Source organism: Pteropus medius, unplaced genomic scaffold, assembly GCF_902729225.1.
Source record: "Pteropus medius unplaced genomic scaffold, Ma_sr-lr_union100, whole genome shotgun sequence".
In the NCBI taxonomy this organism is placed as follows: domain Eukaryota; kingdom Metazoa; phylum Chordata; class Mammalia; order Chiroptera; family Pteropodidae; genus Pteropus; species Pteropus medius.
The window spans coordinates 2,008,974-2,030,569 of NW_024350926.1; the positions used below are offsets into that span (position 1 = coordinate 2,008,974).

General features: G+C 47.7%; 1 protein-coding gene and 1 pseudogene across 1 annotated transcript in view; both read left to right on the forward strand.

Annotated features, from left to right (window-relative positions):
• VXN (vexin) overlaps positions 1 to 15,383 on the forward strand; it is a 28,835-nt gene extending 13,452 nt beyond the window's left edge. Inside the window, exons 4-7 of the mRNA XM_039841768.1 lie at positions 4,817 to 4,967; positions 8,367 to 8,428; positions 11,102 to 11,196; positions 12,910 to 15,383. Of these exons, the coding sequence (XP_039697702.1) occupies positions 4,817 to 4,967; positions 8,367 to 8,428; positions 11,102 to 11,196; positions 12,910 to 13,093 (492 nt within the window). The 3' untranslated portion in view covers positions 13,094 to 15,383. The remainder of the gene's footprint in view (positions 1 to 4,816; positions 4,968 to 8,366; positions 8,429 to 11,101; positions 11,197 to 12,909) is intronic.
• LOC120585610 (uncharacterized) lies at positions 2,287 to 2,404 on the forward strand (annotated as a pseudogene).
• Positions 15,384 to 21,596: the final 6,213 nt, after the last annotated feature.

Genomic DNA, 21,596 nt, shown 5'->3' on the forward strand with positions numbered 1-21,596 from the left:
AACTCTCTATGGTGGAGACGAAGACACATGAGCATGAGATACACAAAGCCACCAAAACATGGGCGCAGCCTCCTGGAATATCCACTGGACTTCAGCCGGGCACCATAGGTAGAACCACACTCTCAGGATTCCCGGGAGTAGAAATATTTGAGAAAGGCTGCTATGTGTGTGGTTTATGAATTCCCCTCTCTAAAATATTTTTACTCAGAGGGAAAAAAATGACTCAAGTATATAAGTACAAATATAAATGGCTTTTGATTAAGAAAAAAAAGTCAGGGTCTTGTCTTCAAATATGCAATCTTCCTCCAGGTGAGACGGCTTCATAATGCCCTCTGGCCTTTGAGCTCTCCTCTGAATTTCTGATTTCCCCTCACAGCCTGACTCATCCTTTGCTTGTAAAACTCAGCCTCCGCCATATAGAACATTCAAACTAGAGAAGACAGGAAAGGTCACTTTGTCCACCTAAGATGAGGAAAGAGACTCCCGAAGAAGAAAGGATTGGCTCTGATTTCTTGTTTCCCATCCAGCTGGCTCTTGGCTTCCCTTTCAGTTCCCGAGAAAATGATTCATACTTCACAACTGCTCCAATGTACCAATGTTTCTGACTTTCTTTGTCCTGAAATTCTCATTTGTGCTATCCTCACCCCTTGGGCTACCATGCGGATGTCAGGTCCCTTCCTTTACAGATATTTCTTTCCTCTCTAAACCATCCTTAGTGTTGGTTAGTTTCTTCTCTCTCTGGACTTCTCTTAAGTTCCTTTTTTTTTTTTTCTGAACCCGGGGCCCAGCCACATACTCTCTCTTCTCTAGACTTGTTTTTCTCTCCTTGGATTCTTAGGCAATTTTATTGACATCCTGATTAACCTGATGCCACCAACATTATAAGACTAGCTCAAAGGAATGAATTTACACAAATGTGTGCATCAGTTAGGACTGCCCATACAACAGAGTCCCTGCCACTGTGATTGATAGCCCCTTCAGAAGGGGCCGCCATTAGGAAAGATCGAGAAATAAGATTGCAAATGTCACGTTCTCCCCAGATTTCAACCTTGCAGAGGAGGGATTTGTCTGGTGATCTGCTCATTTTTCAAAATGCACTGAGCAATCAATTCCACTTGAAATTCTTATCTGGATGTAGGCACTTCTGTAGGTGTGACACAGTTCTCGTCCTGGCTCTGCCCATTATATAGCCCTGTGACTTTGAAGACACACAGATGCTCTTGGCCTCAGTTTCCTTATATTTTAAATTAGGGAGTTGGGCTAGAACATTGCTATGGATTCCATCAGCCCCGAATTATAATGATTCTCCATCACCTAAGTCTCACCTGTCTTTCTAACTCCCCGTTAATAGATCCCACCCCTGCTGCTGGTTCCCCATCTTACCTGCATACTCAGGAGGCTAAAGAGCCTGCTCTCAGAACAGTTTGTTCTAAGACCAGCAGTAGCAGCAAGCCTAGACTGTGTCCTACAGACCACAAGATAAACCAGGCTGTCAGGAGGCTTTTAGGTCACCATGACCAACCACTCAGCGGTCTGTTTCCAGGCCTGGGCTGGATGCACTGGCCTGGAGCCCTTTCAGAACTTCCATTAGTGTAGGAAATGAAAACCCGTTATAAGGCCAGCTACAAAAGGGAAATCTTCTGAGCTGGGCTCCTCTCCTCTTTCCTTTCCTGTTATTAGCATCCTTTTGGGGGATTGAAGAAGAAACCCTGAAGAGGCACTTGGCCCTAAGTCATATCCTGGGAGGGGTCCAGCCTCATCTCCACCCCTAGGAAACCTCCTGCATTCAGCGAAGGGCTGAGCAGCTAGTTACCGCCTCTCCGCCCTCTCCCTCTCCACTTCCTTCGCCCAGCCCGCAGTGCGGAGAGCAGGTTGCAGAGGCAGCATTTCTTGTTCCAGAAAGGAAACATTTGCTTCCCTTTCAGAGGGGGAAATGCAGGGTTTCCCCCATGGATTCCTCAGGTTTTCACATCCTGCTGTACTTTCTCCTTCTACAAAGTGAGTCTGAAAACATGCCAGTCCTCGCTCCTCCTCCAGAGGAATGCTGGGAGAATGAAAATAAAACCAGAAATACCCGTGGCAGAGTCAACAGCAAAGAGCCCTACAAGTGTCACATAATGAAGCTTGGGTCTTTCCTGCTCCACCTGCACAGTCAGGTTCGGGGGGAGGGCCCAGAGTTCAAACAGTGCATGTGTCAGGGCAATGCGGCTTCAAACTACCATTAACCCGGGAAATCTCAGTGCTCCAGGTGACACCATGGAGTGCGCAGTGCTCAAAGGAAGGGAAGGCTATGGCCGTGCCACCTTGAACACGCCTGCTCCCGTCTGATGTCGGAAGCTAAGCAGGGTCGGCCTGGTTAGTACTTGGATGGGAGACCACATAGGAAGACCAGGTGCTATAGGTGTAAAAAATAAAAAAAATAAGGGATTGTAAACTGACAAGTTCCTTGCAATCTGTGAGGTCAACCAAGGGTTGCCTCACCTAAAAATAAATAAATAAAAAATAAATAAATAAAGAGGAGGAAAGGAGGGGAGCGGAGTGGAGGTGTGTGCAGAGTGTTGAGTGTGGACCACCCACTGCAGTGCCTCGGAGCCCCGCAGTGAGCTGGCATGGAGTGGAGGGTGCAGCCCCACACCTGAGCAGAAACGCCACCTTCTGCAGTGCCCAGAGATGAAGGGGGAGTCATCCTAATTGCTCTCGAATTATCAGCTTTCTTCAAAGGCACAGAATGATAAATGCAGACCCCGAAATGTGTATGGGAAGAGTTAATTTCCTATCCCAGATAAGACCAAAGTTGAGATATGTGAATTTTCTAAGCCAAGTCCCACTGGTGGTAAACTGAGGCAGAGAGTGACGGTTCCCCTTATTTTCCTCTCGAAAGACATGAACCACTCTCAGATGCTATAGATAAATACGCAGCATGAAGAAAAGAGCAAACCGTGCTTCTCAAATCTCTGCTAACGACGGGCACTTACCCTGCCCTGACGTAGCAAGGCAGACAAGGACATCCCCTTTCTACACGACCGCAAAGTGTCAAAGCCAGGGTCAAACTCAGGGCTGCCTGGACCCAAATGAGTTACCTTCACTGACAATCTGATAGGAGGGGGAAAGAAGGTTATTGTTTTAATTAACATGTGTTTAATTAAAATCTTGTTCAGCATCTTTTCATGTTTATTGCCTACTTGTATTTTTTATTGTCAATTGCCAGATCATAATTTTTGCCCTGCTTTTCTATTTTTTCCTCTTCATTTTTATATTTTATTACTTATTATTTTTATTAAATTCATTGGAGTGATATTGGTTATTAAAATTATATAGGTTTCAAGTGTACAATTCAATATGTCATATGTATATTGATTGCATTGCGTGTTCACCACCGAAAGTTAAATTTCCTTGTCACCTTACGTTTGACCCCCTTTACCTTATCTGCCTTCCCCCCTAAGTTTTATATACCTAGGGACAATTCCCCATTATAAGTAACAAATGTTATATTGAGCTATATTCTAGTGTTTAGGTTTTGAGGGATTTTTTTGGTATTCATGTTGGTATGAGAAGTATAGACAAGGATCCATTTGCCCCAGGAGCCTGACATTTATTCCAACAATTTTAATTAAAGATCCAATTTTTCTCTACTCAATTAAAGTTTCACCTTATTGTGATATTTTAAAATCCAGAGATTTTGCTTCATCTCCTCCAAAGTAATATAATCATTATATGCAGACAGCTGAGGGGGATCTGTAGGGCTGAGATGGGTCCACCTCACTCACAGGGGCATCCCGTGCCCAGGGCCTGGCACAGAACACCCCCTCACAGATTGTCCGCAGAAGGATGGAACAAGCAACCAAGCGAATGTGTAAATGCAAACCTCAGAGAAGCTGCCGTGTAATGCTGGAGGTTCCAACCAGCTTCCAAGCCGTGAAGAAATTCAGAATGAATGACCCAGTGTCCTGGATAAGTATAAAAATATGCAGGATATGAGCCAAAAACTGCTAAGATTCACTTCATCACTCCCAGTATTAAGATAAAATACAGTGCTATTTGTCTCAAGTTTTATATTCATTTCAATTATAATTTGTATTTATTATAATTTTTAAGGCCCATTTTGGTGGATCCTGACAAAGGGGTATTCCCCCTTCCCGGCCTTCCTAAACTACCCACTTGGCAGGTGATCCCTCCTGAAAACACCTTAGCATTTAGCTCAGTGCTGGTTCACCAGGACTGCCCCTTACCAAGCCATACAGGATATTCATCTCTCAGCTCTGCCTGACACAGGCATTCTGCAAGGTGGAGGAAATGGGAGCATTCTACAGTCCTGCCAGCAGCTTCTTTTTTAAAACAAATCTGGGAATGAGTTGGGCCCCAGTCCTCTCCCTAGCTCTTCCCTCTGCTAGCCCCCTCAAAAAGCTTTTCTCTGTATAAACAAGGGCGTCCACTTAGCTGCAAAGCCCCTAAGACCTGAATTTCTAGGACCATCCTCATTTCAAATAGCCTGTCCTGTTGTCAAACTATGTCAGGCCAGGGTGCAGGTGACTAGCCCCAATTTGGGGTTTGATGGCCCAGGATGCTGACTCTGTGAAGGGATTGCTGGTGAGGAACCGTCATTGTCCTGCACCATGGCACCACTGGACAATCTAAAGTTCAATAAAACAGTTAACTGTTTCTGGCCATATTCAAGTTTTCTATCTGCCCCTAGCATTTCCTGGAGCATGGATGGCTCCAAAATGTCCTTGTCAGCAAAGCTGCAGTCCTGGCCTGGATGGGGGATCCCTAGATCCAGGGAGGGGAACAAGCTGACTGTCCCTCCTCCTCCCGGCAGGTGGTGATCGAGTCGGACCTCTACTCACCCCGGCCCCTGGAGCTGCTGCCACACCGCAGTGACCGCCGAGCCAGCGAGGGCCGCAGATCAAGCAGGCTCCAGAGCTCATGGCAACAAGGACCCCACTCTGCTAAGAACCCCTCCAGACCGGGTATGCACCTGCTGGCTCGTGTTTCCTGTACCTCCCTGAAGGACAATGACACACTTAGAGCAGCAGCTGCAGTGTCTGAGTGTGGGCTTGTGTTTTGTCTGACTGCGTCACAGTCCTCCCTGGCAACCTTGGTCACGCCAGGTGAGCGGAGCACCTGTGGTATGGGGTTTAAGCTTTTCCCCAATACCCGCTCTACCCTCTCCGAACACACCTACTCTTGGGCCTAACCTATACCAGCTGCACATAACACCTTCTACCTATAACACACTCGCTTCTGGGTGTAATGAACAAGGATGCTTTCATCTACCATCCTTGCTCCATAGGAAGCCCTGCTGGATTCAGGAGTAGATAAAATCATTAAGCTCTGGGGCAGAGAAAACCAGTGTGGCCATGATTCATGAAGCAGAAAAAACCTACATTATTTATTTTACAGGCAGTGTGTATGTGTGCTTATACAGGCTCTTCATAAACTGCCATCTTAAATTTGAATGACTTGGGCTATTTCAACAAGCTATAAAAAAGGATTTGGGGACAAATTTGTTTCCAAAGCTGGAAACAGTATAATCTTACCTTACACACTATTTTTAAAAATGGCTTCCACCTTAAACTTTTAAACGGGCTTCTTCAACTAGCCCACTAAAGTCTGTGATGGTATTTTGCCTTTAATTACTGGTTATTTCTGTTATTCCCACAGCCTAAAATTATTCAAATTTTAACTCCAAAAATACACAAGAGAAAGTCTAGGATGTCTTTCTCAAAGCTTTTGTCAACAATTTTTTATGTTACCAGAACTGAAATAAGACTCCACTGAGTATGTCCCTTCCTCCATGCATCTTTTCTCCTTCCCAGATGCTAGACTGGATCTCTGAGGTTCCTTTGATCACTAATGCCCTGGTCCTGTTTTTATGATTCTACGTATAAGAATGCATAAATCAAGCCATATTCACCAGTTAAGTGATTACATATACACATATGTATGTAGAGTGAAAGCATTAGGAAAACCACAATCTGCCTTGCAAATTAAGAGGAGATAAATTTTTCTGTGTCTATATATAGGTGGGTGGGTGGGTCTATGTGTGTGCAGAAAGAGAAAAAGAGTGTTTGTCTTCGCTACAAAATCATAACGTGAATTTAGAGCCCTGTTTCTCAAATTGTAAAGTGCAAAAGAATCACCTGAGAATCTTGTTCTTATGCAGATATTAATTCAGTAAAACTGACTAGGACCCCAGATTTTGTTTCTAATAACCTTCCAGATGCTGCTGATGATGTTGGTCTGAGGACAACAAATCAATCGGCAAAGATTTAGAGATTATCTAATGCATAGTCTCAGCTTGGGATCCTCAGAGCAATAGAATCACCTGGGAACTTGCAGGAAAGGCAAATTTTGGGTCCCACATGAGACCTTAAATTAGAAATTCTGGGGTGCGGCCCAGCAATCTGTATTTTAACAAGCCCCCAAGTCGATTCTAATGCCTATTGAAGGTAGGGAACCGCTGATCTGCTTCACCCACCGCCTGCCAATTTGCAGGAGAGGAAACTGAAACCATGGAAACCGTGTGACCTACCCAAGGTCGCACTACTCATTAGCAGCAGAGCTGAGATTAAATCTCGGATCTCCCGATTTCCTAGCCACTGTCTCTCCCCATCACCCCCAGAGAATAGTGTCTCCCCATCTGTCTCGTTTTAGGGGCCACTTGCCTCCCTTTCTAGAAACTTGTGGAAGCTTGGACTGCCCAAGTCAGTCTTTTATTCTCAAAGAGGAGAACAGTAATTTATGAAATGGAGAGAATCTGCCCAACATGTGACAGTCAGCTCGTGCAGGAGATGTGCTAGTCAGGTTTAGGAAAAAAAAAAAAAAGATTGAGCTGGGCATTGATTCAACCATCAGCTCCCTGACTCTGATTCCAGAGGGGGCGGGAGAGAGGAAGGGTTTCTGAGTGCTCTTCACAGGAAGGGCTTGGCACCAGCTTTAGGCATCAAAGACTTCCATCCTCCGGTCGGTCGGAAGGACGTGATGTGTGTCTCCAGGGATCTCAGATCTGGGGACTTGTTTCTTTTCTGAGCTACAGGAGAAGGCTCTTGGATGCTATAGCCTTCTCCCGTGGGAGAAAGAGTCTCTGAAGAATCTTGGAATTTGCAGGGACAAGCTGAGAAACTCTCTCACCACAAGGCCTTGAGCAGGTGGCCTTCAGGTGCCTGGAAAATGACACACCTCCTGGGCTTGGGACATGCATAGCAACCCTGAGCTGCTGTGTAATTCTGGGACTCGTCCCTTATATCCTGTTTCCCTGGACCTTCACTGATACTGTTCTCTCTGCAGACCGCCCTCCCTGTGTCTCTCCATCTGGTAAACTCCTCCCAGACTGGGTCAGGGGGTCCCCGGGGTCAAGTTTGCAAGACCAAAGAGGGCAGTCTGCCATTCCCTGATCATCTTCACCTGGCTTCGTCGTAATTGTTGTGGATCTCTAAAGCTTCCATTTCCTCATCTAGAAAGTGGGGACTGTTATGATACCTACCTGTTAGGGTTGTGGTGAGGATTAAATCAGACAATGTGTATGTGTTTTACACTCAGCACAGTGCCTGACCCAGTAATATTCAAAGGTATGAGCTGCTGTCATTACTTATGCCAGAACACCGTACCTTATGGTTTGATCTTGGCATTGAGATGTTCTCCTGGTGGTGGGGGTGTTTTATTTCTACATACTGTAGTGTGATAGGTGGGGCTCATCCTGGAACATCTGTCCCAGGAGAGGACATTATGAAAAGCCAACTTTTCCCCACCTGTTGTCAGCTCCCTCAGCTCAACACCTGGATTCTCAGAAGCTGCAGGCTTTGGAGTACAAATTACTCAGAAGTACTTCGGGCCTCAGGAATAAAGGCATAGGAAGAAGGTTCTCACATACCTCTCAGGCAGCCGGTGCCTCGGGACTCTGAGAGGCTCTGTTCCTTTCACATGGTAATGCTGTGTTTCCCACCACAGGCAGGACTTCTCCACTCATTTTCAAAGAGGGGTGTCCAGGAGCAGCAGGGTAAATCATTGATCCGAGCCATAAAGACTTAACTCCCGATAACCTCTTGTGATCTGGAGCCTTAGGAAGGAAGGAGGAGCTGAGGGCACATTCTCTGGGTACCTATGTGCGCAGACACAGCACTACACACTTCTACACATGTGGTCTTACCAGACCCCGGTTCTGGACCCCTGGAAGAGCCAGGGGTGCAGGTGACCACTCGGCGGTTGCCCCATTGCCTGACCCCACTGCCTGATTTTTCTGCTTGGAACAAAGTCATTAGGAATTCTTTGCTCGTGATTGATTAGCTCATGAGATAATTGATACAGAACCGGGGGGAGGCAGAACGCGGAGTCCCGCTGAGCGATGTCTCCTCCGTTTGCCCTTGCAGTGGGAATCGCTGAATCCAAATCATCAAATCTGTGTGGGAATCGAGCCTATGGAAAGTCTTTGGTAAGTAAAGTAAGCCTGGTAAGTCGTATCTGTTGTGCTTTAAACTTTTTGCCCTGTCTGTGCCGTGACAAGAGACTATGTCCTTCGTTCCAGGCCCGAGGATTATACAAAAGCAGGCCTGAGGGCTCTTTGCTTCCACAGTCCATCAGCTTGCGGGCACACGGTGGAATCGCCTCACTCCAGGGGCAACTTTGGGGGAGGGGAAGAGATGTCAGGATCTTAAGCACCATGAAAACACAAAACGCCAGCCATCTCAGAGTGGGCACCTCAGGGGGCATCTGCTCCAGCTCAGGTTCTCCGAAAGCCGACTCTGAGATCTGGGGTGTCGGGTATGAGATATGCATTAGAGATCAACACCTGTGACAGAAGGGTGGCGGGCGTGGGCGCTGCCATGCAGACCGTACCCTTCTCGGGGGGACCCCTGGGCCAACTGTTGCCCATCCGGTTGTCCTGAGTTGAGCCCCAACGGCCAAGCCTTTACGTTTCCTTCTCACTCCATCGTGGCGAGCAGGCTGCCCCTGGGCAGGGGGCCCTCTGCCCAGACCTACCTGAGGGAGCTGAGAGCCATCTGCCACCCGCCTCCCCACAGTCCAGCAGCTTGTTCCTCCCTGAAGGGGGATCAGGTGACGCATGTCGGGGTCTAGCTCAGCATCACCCTGAAAAAAATACATCTCCTGCATCTCCTTCCGGGTGTGAACATGTGCACCCCCTGGTTAGCACTCTGGGGGAGGGGGCGCGGCTGGAGGCAAAGTTGACTCAGGCACCTGGACTCTGCCAGCGTCAGCCCTCGAGACTCTCAGATAGTGCCGTGTGAGCCCTGGGAGAGCCCCAGGAGACTCGTGCCAGCCCCTCGTCCCGATGAAACAAACTCGACAGAGATGTAAGCGATTTGCCCCTGGTCTGAGCAGGAAATCTAACCCAAGTATCTCATCTGGCCCATCCCTCATCCTAGGAAAACCACACGAAGGGCAGGGATTGGGACAAACTGTTTTGTCGGAAGCCCTCGTCCCAACCTAGTACCCAGGGGAAACTGAGGATGGCTGGGCACAGAGGGAAGGTTGTCAGGCTGTGCAGCTCAAACAGCTGCCCTCAGCTGAGCCCAAGGAAGACTGAGGCCACAGGGAAGAGGGGAGTCACAGCCTTGGGTCACCTGCCCACAGGCCGGGCACTGGGTTCAGACAGTGACCCCGGCAGAAAGATGGCTGCAGCTGGGAGGCCATAGCAAGTTGGGATGAGATAATCATAATACAGAGGACAAAGAGGCATTAAAATGACTGGCACTTTCCTCTGGGCCTGAGACAGTGGAGCTGGGGTCCCGCAGCTCATCGGAGGCTGGAGAGCTAAATCTGATTCAACACTGAATTGCCCTGGGGACATTAGACTAAGGACAGTGAGGAAGAAGGAGGGGTGAGTGGGTGTATGTTCTCCCAGCTGCTGGCATGATGGGGAGGGAGAACTCCCAAGAGGCCACAAGGTGGCACAGTAACTCTGCCCACAACCTCTGGTCAGCTCAGCAGAGAAGCGGGAGGTGAATCACGGTGTCCTTGACCTGGAATTTCCTAGCAATTCCAGGAACTTGGTGACCGTAAGCCTTCGAGGGCCTTGGGGTGGAGGCACGAAGCACAGCGTCTGTCCACTGACTGAGCCCAGGCCAGGCCCTCAGTTACCTTTCACTTCAGTGCATGTTTCTTGAGCACTCACCGCCTCCTTCACCAGAGTGGAGGAGGGCCACCAAAGGGCTTAAGCCCCAGGCCCTCCACACACCATGCTACCTTTCTGGGGATTAGGAAACTGGACAAGCATGTGAAACAAGTAAGGAGCCATAAAAAGAGAATTGATGGGATGCTAAAGCTTGTCACTTAGGTACGCAGTCCAGTGGGGATGTGAGGACAGAGAGAAATCAACTTGGGCCACTAAACTGAGGGCAGGCTTCCTGGAGGAAGTGGCCTTGAAGGACAGGCAGAGATGAGGGTCGATCCAGAGAGCGAAGGACAAGCCGAGTGAAGACAAGACGGGCATGAGGGTTAGAGAAGGCAAGGCCAGCCCTGCCGGGAAGGCTTCTGCTGGCGCCTGTGGGGGAGAACGGAGGGCGGAGCTGCACAGGTAGGGTGAAAGCTTACCTGTCCTGATGAACGGGAAGAGCAGGCTGCAGAGTTGGCCTCAATCTGCAGATGGGAGATCCTGAGCATCCAGGAGGGGCCTGGGGGGTGTGGTGGGTCTGTTGGGAATCAAGGAGGCCCCAGGTGACCGGCCCCGGAGGCAGCAGCAGAGGAAATGAGGGGATGTAACCTAGGCAGTATTCCAAAGCAAGAATCTGCAGGATTTGACAACAAAGGAGACACGGGCAAGGGGGCTTTGGGGACGGTTCTCAGGTAAGATCGAGTTGCTCTCTCTCAAGTTTCTTTAGGTCGATGGTTCTGGAAGTGGAGTCCCAGGACTAGCTGCGCCTAGGGATGTGTTAGAAATGCAGATTCTCAGGCCCACATCAGAACTACTGACAGCACCAGGGTGGGCTCAGCAGTGTTAACAAGCCCTCTGGGGGGCCCGATGCCTGCTCTCGCCCTCGCTTGGTGGTGGTTCGATTTCGCCATCGGCCTTTCATGGCCCTAGTCAGGGCCAGAGTGGGGTCCATGGCTACATTCTCACACCGTCTTCCCCGTCCATTCAACCCAGATCCCTCCGGTGGCTCGGATCTCGGTGAAAGCCCCCACCGCTGTCCTGGAGGCTGCGGCCACAGGCTCAGAGAACAGAGCTGTTCTGACGAGGGGGTAAGTGCTGTGCCTCCCAGCCCAGCTGCCTGCAGGGCTCCCCACCTGCCAGGGTCCTGCTGCGGAAGAGTAACAGGTGGCCTGGGTGACAGACTCTCGAGATGCTAACGCAACATCCATGCCAACTGCAAATTGCCTCTTAAAGAGGGCAATAATCCCGGGTCTCTGCAGTGCTTCAACTGCTTCCCTACGATTAAGCTGCAGTGTTTTTGATGGTTTCCACTTCATTAACGCCACTCTTTAGACTTGGAGAAGTGTCATTTGGAGGATTTTTGGTTAATTAGATAAATGTAATCACGGGCCATATTCAGAGCTTCCCGTAGCCCAGCTGGGGTCAGACATGCCTCCTGAATTAGGTTCAGGGTCCTTGCCCAGAGGTAAAGAAGTACATAAGATACGAAGTTTTCAAACCCAATCCATCACCCCCGTGTTGCTGTTACCTCTGATTCAGAGCCGGCAGCTGGGGTGGCAGGAGCGGGTAATCCCCGAGCAGCCCTCCGGGCAGTCTCAGTTCGCCACGTCCATTATGGCCTCGCCACCATCTTCCACATTGCGGGTGGCGGACAAGTGTGGTTCTGCTTGCTTGCCCGGCACTGCCACTGCCTTGCAGTTACTTCAGGCAAGTTATTCAGACCTCTGCATCCTCACTTATTATTATTATTATTATTTAATGGAAATAGTAGTATCTCTGTTGAGGGGTACTGTGAGAATCGAATGAGCTAATGTGTGAAGAAACCATTTGCCATCATTTTTCAAGAAACGTACAATCCAGCTGGGAAGCTAGAAAGACACAGACTTGGAAACATATCAAATGTGCACATATGAGGGGCCATGGGCTAAAATACCAACCCAAGTGGTCCACACCTTGAAAGCTCTGGGAGTCCAAGGAGGAACAGACCCATGCGAAGCCCTTCTAGATTAAAAAAAAGCCATTTAGAAAGTTATAAAAACCAAGTCACTCAATGTATTGGGACCTAATTGGAGAAAAGTAAGAACATCGTTTTGGATTGTACTAAGTTCTAGTAGCGCATTATTCTGAGTGGCAATAGCTGTTGCACATTGCTCGAAAACTGACTATGCATCAGCAGGGGCTAGCCTTTCCCATCCACATAGCTGCTTTGCAAAGGATTTTAAATGGCTGCTTTCTCTCTAAGCTCAGACATTCTCATTTCAATTGGTTCCTGGACCTTGGCTATTAAAATTTTCTTTCACCTAAGGGGAGAAAGTGAGGAGAAAAATGAATGTTTATTGAGGCCTACAATGTGCCAGATGCTTTATTATCTCATTTTCCTCCTCACAAAAGCCCCACGAGTTAGATGAAATTATTCCCATTTTGCATATGAGGAAGCTGAGGCCGGTTGAGGCTAAGTCACTTGCCTAAGGTCACACAGTAAGTGGGGAGCAGAAGTCAACCCCAGGGCTCATGCCTTTTCGATAGCCAGTGCTTGGGGACATCTGCCCTTTCCAGCAAGATTGTTTGTGTAGAGGCGGGAGGGGTGGGTAAGTGGAACTTAGGACAAGAATAGAACTTGAGGTTCATGAACCAGTGTGCCCAGTGCCACCTCCTTCACTCACCCCCTGGGGGAGTCATTCCTGCATGGGTTCCAACAGTGACCCTGCCTCCTGGTCACAGGCCATGTGAGCAGAAGGAGCACGAGGGCACTAGCTCAGTGAAGTGACGGCCCTTCCTCCACACCCCTGGCTTTTCCCTAGATCCAGACATCTCAAGAAGATGACTGAAGAGTATCCAACGCTTCCCCAGGGAGCAGAAGCCTCCCTACCACTGACAGGAAGTGCTTCCTGTGGTGTCCCCAGCATCCTCCGGAAAATGTGGACAAGGCACAAGAAGAAGTCTGAATACGTGGGAGCTACCAACAGTGCCTTTGAGGCCGACTAAAGGTGACCCTCTCCAGGTGCCCTGTGTTGGCCAAAGTTCACTGCGTGAGGGGAGAAAACTGGATTGGAATGGAGCCACACTTACCTCTGCTTGTAGCTGGTCCAAACACATCATCCTCCCTTTCTAACCAATCGCCCCAGCTTAAGACGCAGGAAAAGAACTTCCCTTGAAAGCAAAAGAAAATTGTTACTTCTTAGATACACTAAAGCCAATAGTCTGAAAGGGACTTTGGGAGGCCCTAAGTTTATATGCCTATCTTTAAGCAAAACCATACTGAAATCGAATTTTCCCAACCCATTTCAAAGACCTCCAAGAAAAGAAGCGGTGAGTCATGCTAACGTATATGAAAAGAAGAGCGTGTTGAGACACTCATAAACACGATGGCTCTTACTCTGCCTGTTACCACATTTATTTCATCTTGACAAGGTGCGATTCTTAATGACAAAGCACTACATGTTTACTCAGTAGCTCAAATATCGTCAGGATGGGCTTTGATGATCATTTGGCATGATTGCATGAATTCTCTATTCTTTTGTGTGCAGCTTTTCTATAGAAAAACGTGCTTAAAAATTAAATGTCGAATGCTAATGTTTTCCGGAATGGTATAGTCTAGTGGAATTAATGATACCTTGCTCTGGTACAATGATTTTAACTTTTGAAAGTGTTTTCCCCTTTGTTATCCTTTATCTTCACAAAATCCCTATTACAGAAAGCATAATGGTTCCCAGTCTACAGATGAGGAAGCCACGGCCTGGAGCAGTTGTGTGACTGGATACCAGACAGTGGAACTAGACACCAGGTCCTCAGCTTCTCCACCAGACTCCTTGCTTTGCTTGCTCTAGCAGCTGATTTGAGGAAGGTTTTGAGTGGTAGGAATATGTCTCTGGGGGCAATCTTTGAAGGGAAGAATTTGACGAAGTTGGAACAAGTAAGCGATTTGATGTACTTAATGAAATATGTTATCATGCATTCGGTTGAACTGAAGAAATTGCCATGTTTGCAGGTCAAAAACAATTGGTTATCAATTTCATATAGTTCAACCTAATATGTAATATTATGGTTTCCTTCCTTTAATAGAAATGTCATCATCAGTTCCATTGTCGATATCAGCGGCCTTAAAACGAAAATATGGTCATGACAGCTATCGTTCATTAAATGCATCCTGTGTGCCAGGCATGATACTGCGCATTTTATACACATTGTCCCAGTCTCTCTAACAACTCTGAGATAAATCCTCACCCATTTACTAGACACTAGTTTAAAGCGGTCAAATGATTAGACCAAAGGCACCTAATCATGTGGGTAACAGGCTTCAATGCCTGTGTGGTATCTACTCCTTCACACAGAACGGTTCAGAATATAGAGAAGGACTAAGGTTAATAAATCATTTGGATCTCAAATACTAACCCCAGCTGATTGGAAGAGGCTGCCTGGAGTTCTGTGTGGCGATGGAATCTGAGATAAAGGATTATAGTGAGCATTTAGTCATGCCCGCCTGTGGAGGGGCTCGGCGGCATAAGCCTTGTGTGTTGTCATCTGTGGCCTCAACTCTGCCTTCAGAAGGCTTGTTTTCTAATTCAGAAGCTTAAATTAATCCAAGTCGCTTAACAAAATCTGACTCTCTGTGGTGAAATTTAATGTAAGACTAGTGGGGAATTACCATGTCTTGGTATGAAGAAGAATTTGGCCACATTATTGGTGAGTCTCAGACTCATGCTATTTATATGCCACTGCTCTGTGGCCACATGTTGCTTTTTGCTGAGCTGTTTCCATGTCTCTAGGTAAACTATAAGAAACATAGGGGTATAAGAGGCCTTGGTTTCTGAGCTTTCACTTTGCTGATTTCTGCTCTTCAACCATTGTTTTAGATTCTGCACTCAGTCCTTGCATGTATGATTTGGAGATTTGGATTTCAAGTGCTCTTTCAATAAGATTCTAGTTTCAAGAGACAGTCTCATAGTCCTTTACCTGGTATAGATAATGGAGCCTGGAACAAAGTTAGGGAGCAAACAGGTGATTCATGCTGGATCTACCAATCAGAGTATCCCAAGACTATTTATTTTAACTTATTTAACTGATAAATTACATAACTATTTGTACATGGCAGCTGGAAATTTCTGTAGGATGGAACTAATTTATTCTTAATTTGTATATTTCATGATGAAGTGTTTGCCTTGTATAGAACATTTTCAGTGGCCAATTCAAATAAAGTATGCTTTGTTTGTGACATTAATAAACCACCACAAGAGTGTGCCTGAGGCTCCCTCATTGAATAAAAGAGAAGACTTTCACAAAGAGAGAGATAAATGCGTCTGGACCTCTTGCTCCTTTACCTAAATGAAAAAGACTGTGAGAAAGAACCCAGCTTGTTCTTTTCATCCTAAGGCCATATCTGATTTTGATATTACAGGCCCAACAGTCAATGCCAGGGCCATTTCTGAGGAGGCCCAGCCTGTCCTGGCCTGTCCTGACCTGTCCTCTCTGGGCTCACCCTCCTCCCTGCTGATGCTGACCCCTCGGTCCCACCTCAAACCCTAGGGGGCCTAGTGGCCATCCCAGCCTGCTGGCCTCTCACCCCGAGATGGAGGACGAGGTAGCGTTTCTCTTCTGTGCCCACCTCATCGTCAGCCTCACTGGAGACGGACCCTGTGACTCATGTCACAGCCACTTGCAGAAGGATGCCGGGGCCGTCCGAGACTGCCAAAGCCCGGAGTCTTCCACTGCCAGAGACAACAGGGTTTCCAGGACATTTAGGGTCATAAAATTGCCTCTGTCAGGACCAAGTCCAGTCAAATATTTCGGTTCTTACTTGGGCTCTCTCTATGGCAGTCCTCCCCACCCACCCCATACTTGGGTTGCCTTTAGGGAAGGCAGATGGGCAGTGGGTAGGAAAAGCAGCAGCAGCCAGAGCCGAATTTCAAAAGGAATCACGTGACATGCTGACTCTAAATTGGCAGAGACGGAGGGACAAGCAAGGAAAAACACAGACAAAAAGATGACTCTCCTAAGATTTAGAATTGCATTTAGTTTTTAATTTCTTCTAAGAATGTCAACCTCTGTTGAGAGGTATTTGGAGAATGCATTGCCATGGGGCCCAGGGAGAGAGAGAGATCATCCTATAGACAAGGCCATGTGCCTAGAAAAAAAAAATTAGGGAGGGGTTCACTTTGGACCTGGGACAAGACTCACCTATTAATATCCTTTGTTGAGAGGGAGACCGTAGGTTGGGAAAAGGCGTGTGCTGCCAGGGAGTGGCAGCAGAGGGGACCTGACATGTGACATGCCCACGAACAGGGCAGCTGGGCCTATGACAACCTGGTTTCTAGCCCCTGTTGAGGGCTGTAAAGGAGCCAAGTAGAGAGGCTCTGACTTTCCCACACCCTCAATCCAGGAGACATCACGAGTGCCAAGCCATGGGCTGGCCCCTTGGAGCCCAGGTTGCCATGAGTCTAAATCCCCTATCCCGGGAGCAAGCAGCCAGGCCTTTGCCTATTGGCCTCGAGGGGCCTGCACTTCTCCAGGAAGGACAGGTATCTGGATCCTGCCAGCCCCAAACAGGGAGAGGTACCTAGTGCTGGGCAAGTGCTGACCAATGCTCCATCCACAGGAGAGCACATTGAGTTTCCTAGTCTTTGACCACCTGGGCCCCAGGTGCTCTCCAGGGAGACATCACCCAACTTTTGCTCACATCAGACTCCACAGAGCTCAGCTTGGCAATTGTGGGAGGCAAGAGTATGGGGGCGACATCAGGAGTTATGAATCCCTGATGAACAAGACACAGCTATTTCTAACGTGCTACATCTAGTGCTCCCAGTGTGATCACGTTCTCTGGGTGACAACATTCAGACATGGGGCAAGAGGCAAAGCAAACAATGGAAATGGTTTCTTTGTTTCCCTCGGGACCGGTCTTGCCCACAGCGTGTGCTCCCACACATGCATGCACACCTTTCCTTTCTGTTCCTTTCCCCCTTTCCACGTCTTGCTCCTGGACCTCTGGTGTCCTCTGCCCGCCCAGGGCTTCCACCTCCAAAGACCCCTGCATCTTGACTACCCCATGATCTGAACTTCCACGGCTGCCGGAAAATGCTCACTGGCTGTAAGAGCTCGAGAAGCGTTGATCATAGAGACTCCATTTTCTTACTAGTTGAAAAGAAAATGTAATCTCTTCCTTCAAATGTTCTAGAAAAGATTAAATGAAATAATTGATGTTAATATGTAACTGGTATGCACTGGTAAGGGGTGTGTGTGTGTGTGTGTGTGTGTGTGAAAATGTCACAGCACTTCCATGCTGACTGGTGATGCCAATGCCCAGCCCTCCCCTGGGACTCTCACAGACCTCTCCACTGGTCAGCAGCTGTGGGCAGTGCCTGGCTCTCTGGAAGGGTAAGGGCTCTAGCTACATGCTCAGCACTAAAATTATTTGCCCAGGCTACGCCAGTTCTTAAAAATGTGTATGTTCCTCCTGGAGACAATACATTTGGCTGTACCTGTCTTGTAAGCTGCGGCATAGACCACAGAATTGTAAGGCGGGCTAAGGTATGGTGGGTTAACCATCTAAACTGTTATCGGTCATCTATATCCTAGAGTAGGTGAACGAGGGAATACAGAAGAGATTTTCTTAGAGACCAGGAAGTAAGATGAAAGGAGCGGGTAAAACTCTGAGGAAAGGGTTAGAGAGGGCCCCAAATGGGGAAGCGAATTCAGGCTACTTTCTCCACTTTGTCTAGGGTCCTGCTTATCGCTCCCCCTGCCAGCATTTTAAATGCCATGAGGCTAAATCCCTAGAAACAACCATCCACCATAAAGAAGAAAGGAAATGGCCACCATATGTGGTCCTGCAGAGTCCCACTCGCCAGTTCCACACACCACAGACACCTGGACGTGTAGGGTGGTGAGGATGAGCACCAGACTCAAGGGAGCAAGCCTGGTTCTCAGACTGGACCCCACACTGACTGGCAGTATGCCTGCGTGTGTGCGTGCACCTATGTGTGTGTGCCTGTGTGCATATGTAGTGTGTGCCTTTATCAGTCAAGCTGCTTGAGTTTCTTTGAACCTCCATTGTCCCTTATCTGTGAAACATGGATTAAATTACCTGCTTGCAGACCTCTCAGGTTGATCAAAAATCCGAATAGAGCTGGTGCATAAAAGGGCTTTATAAATTGCGAATCACTTTTCTAACATATGGTGTTATGATAATCCACTTCATTCAGAAAGAAGCAGAGCCGAGAGTGGGGAGAAGTGACTCAGAAAGCTCAAGACAGGAAGGAGGGCTGAAGAGCTAGTCAGGGACCGAAAATAGCATCGTTCTCAGAGCCTGCGGCCAGATTCCCCGGGCCAGGCCCACCAGCAGCTGGCAGACAGGGCTCCAGGCTGGCGGGACTCCAGGCTACCTGTGCCCCTCACCCAGCTGCCGACCAGGTCATTGCATCCAACGGCCCTGGCTCACAGACAGGAAGTAGAGGGCAGTGACCATTCTTGGACTTCACTGTGAATTCAAACGGCTCTCTCTTTCCAGGCAGGAGCTGCCTGCTTGCTGCCAAATGCTGCCTTGGCCTCTTGCCTACATTCCCTACCAGCAAAATTAGCCCTCAGATGAAACCTACAAAGCGCGCTGGCCCAGGAGACCATAGGCCCTGCCACATGCTCCAGCCCCGAGAAAGGAAGCTGGCCCTTTTGTTCTGAAGCAGGTAACAGACACCTGTACCCACAGATCTATAGACTGAAGAACTACTGAGGGACTGGAGTCTGGAGGCAAGCTGGCCTGCTGGGCGTAGCTAGGCAGGGATTCGCTGTCTCACAAACAAACACTTGCTCCAAAGCATTCCTGCTGCTTGCTTAGGCCAAGGAAAGCAAGGTAATAATTCAAGAAACGATGACCTCATCAGGAAAGCAGGCTCCCCAGTCTCTCACACAAACCCCACATCCCCAAACAATCCAGGAGACTCAATTTGTCATGAAAAGGCACTGCCCTGTAGATGGAGCAGGTGGCCAGTTTAGGAGCCTGCTGGAGGCCAGGAGGAGCTTTTTTCCTGCTGTCTAGAAAAACCGCAATCCCAGGGGAGAGGATGCGGGGATTTTCGGCCCTGGGGTCCTGCCCTCTTGCTATAGCATAAAGAAACCAGAACAAAACCAAGGCTATTTTTCATTTCGGCTTTCTATGGCCAGGCTCTGGACATCAGCATGCTGCCTCGGCTGCAATGGGAGCTGGGCACTGTTGTGAATCCACCCAGCCTGATCCTGTTTCCTTTCCCCCATTGCTGCTTTGTTCTTCCTCAGGATGTGGTGAGAGGAAGTAGAAGTAGGTAGGAAGGACAAGGGGGGCTTGATGTTCTGGCTGTTTATTCCCTGCTCCTCGGGCCTGAGAAGAGAAAGAGCAAAAAGCCATCCCCAGCCTTTGAAACTGGAGAAGCACACCCCCTGGTGCCCAGGTCTGTGTGCCAGGGGCTACCTGAAGCCACAGGCTAAACTCACACATCTTCCTGGGCCATCCAGGCAGGGTGTGGTGGACTTCTTTACATTAAGATAAATGCTGCTGTATTAATGGGGGTGAACGTTTACTGGGTGTTTGCCATGTGCTAGGCTCTGTGCTTAAAGTGCCTTAGTTCATTCAGTGCCCCAGACAATGCTATGAGACAGTTCTTTCCTTTAGCCCCTTCATTTACAGAGGCTTCAAGAGTCCATTAGCTTGTCTGAGGTCACACAGCGATTGGTGGCAGGCCTGGAGATGAACCCAGGCAGCCTGACTCTGGAGCCCACTGCAAGTAGATGTTCAATTTGTATGCTGCCCTAAGGGCCCTTCCTAGGGGCAAGTGTCATATGCCCCGGCACAGGGGCTTACTCCACAAAAAGACACTATCAGCCCATCCTGAAGGGGCAGCTTCCCAGCGGGGGCAAACTTGCCTCAAATATTTCAGTTGAAGCCTGAGGCTCTAACTGAAGGTGTTATACCCAAACCACAGCAAATTATGTATAATATATGTAATATGAACTTTGTATATACATCTTCCTCTTTCCTTTTCTTTTCCTTCTTAAACTTAACTCAGGCCTGGCCAAAACAAGATGGGCACCATGCAGGGTGAGGAGACAGAGTCACAGTGACCCAGAGGGGGGAGCACCAGGTCCTTTTGAGATGAAGGACACCACTGGGACAATTGAAGAGACTTGAGACAGGTGTGCAGATAGATGGCAGTCATGTAGCCATGTTAGCTTCCTGACTGAATAGGTCTGTTAAGTTATACAGGGAATGTCTTTATGGAGAGGGCATCACGCCAGCAACTTACTCTTCAATTTTTTTCATTATTACTTTTCCCTTTTCATTTACTTTTAAAACAAACCAGCAGTGTGTGCATATATTCTCATTATAAAAAACATCAAGCAATACAGAAGCTAGTCATTAAAAAACGTGAGTCTCTTTCCCTCCCCTTTGATCTCGGTCCCCTTTTCAGAAGACTCCACTACTATCCAGGTGGTATTTTTATAGAATATAAAAATGTAGGTAAGAGAGTAATCTTCAAAGTTCTCATCACAAGAAAAAAAAATGTAACTATGTGAGATGATGGATGTTAACTAAACTTATTATAGAAATTTACTATGTATGTATATATATATATAGATATATAGATATATATATATATATATATCTCACACCATCACCTGTACACCTTAACCTAATAGAATGTCATATGTCAATTATATCTCAATAAAAACTAGAAATAAAATAAAACAGCCAAGAAAAAAAATAATTTTAAAGTTTTTAATTCTCACCGTAAAAAAAATACTGTTTTCAAACTTTCATTTAACATTGGTTGTTAAAGTCAAAAAAAAGTTAAGACAAAGCTCGCTTTTGGGGGGAAAAAAAACAAATATGTAGGCAACTGACTTTTAAATAGTTCAGGAGAAAAAATGTTCTTTGTACTATTATTTTCAATTTCTCTGGAAGTTTAAAATTGTTTCAAAAAAGTAGTTTAATTTTAAAGAAAACACACACACACACGCACACGCACACACACACGAGCCTTGAAAAAAGTTTAGGTTGGAGACTTTTGGGGGCACACCTGCATGGTCTTTTGCTGTTAAGAAGTGTTAAAGTAAAAATGTTTGAGAAGTCTGGCCATACCCAAGCCAAGCCGTCTGGAAATACCAGGTGCTCTGAGTCCTCCTGGGAGCAGAGGGGTCCATGGTCCCCAAGGCTGCTCATACCCTCCCACCTCTACCTGCAAGGGTGGCAGAAAAGGTTACATAGGGAGCAGTGTCATGGGCTGCTCTTCTCCACACCTAGATCATCACACCCTGCCCCCCGCCCACCACTCCCAGAGCAAAAATGCCTGCAAGGTCTTGTCACATTTTATTGACTGCAATAGAAAATCACTCTAAAGAAGCAATGGTCCTTGAACTCTGAGTTCTCTCCCCACAAGGTTGGTGCTTTTCTGGCACTAGTTAGCACTGACGGAGAAATGCTGTGGGAAGAAGGATGGTGTGAGAAAGTGCCAAGCCTGATGATGGC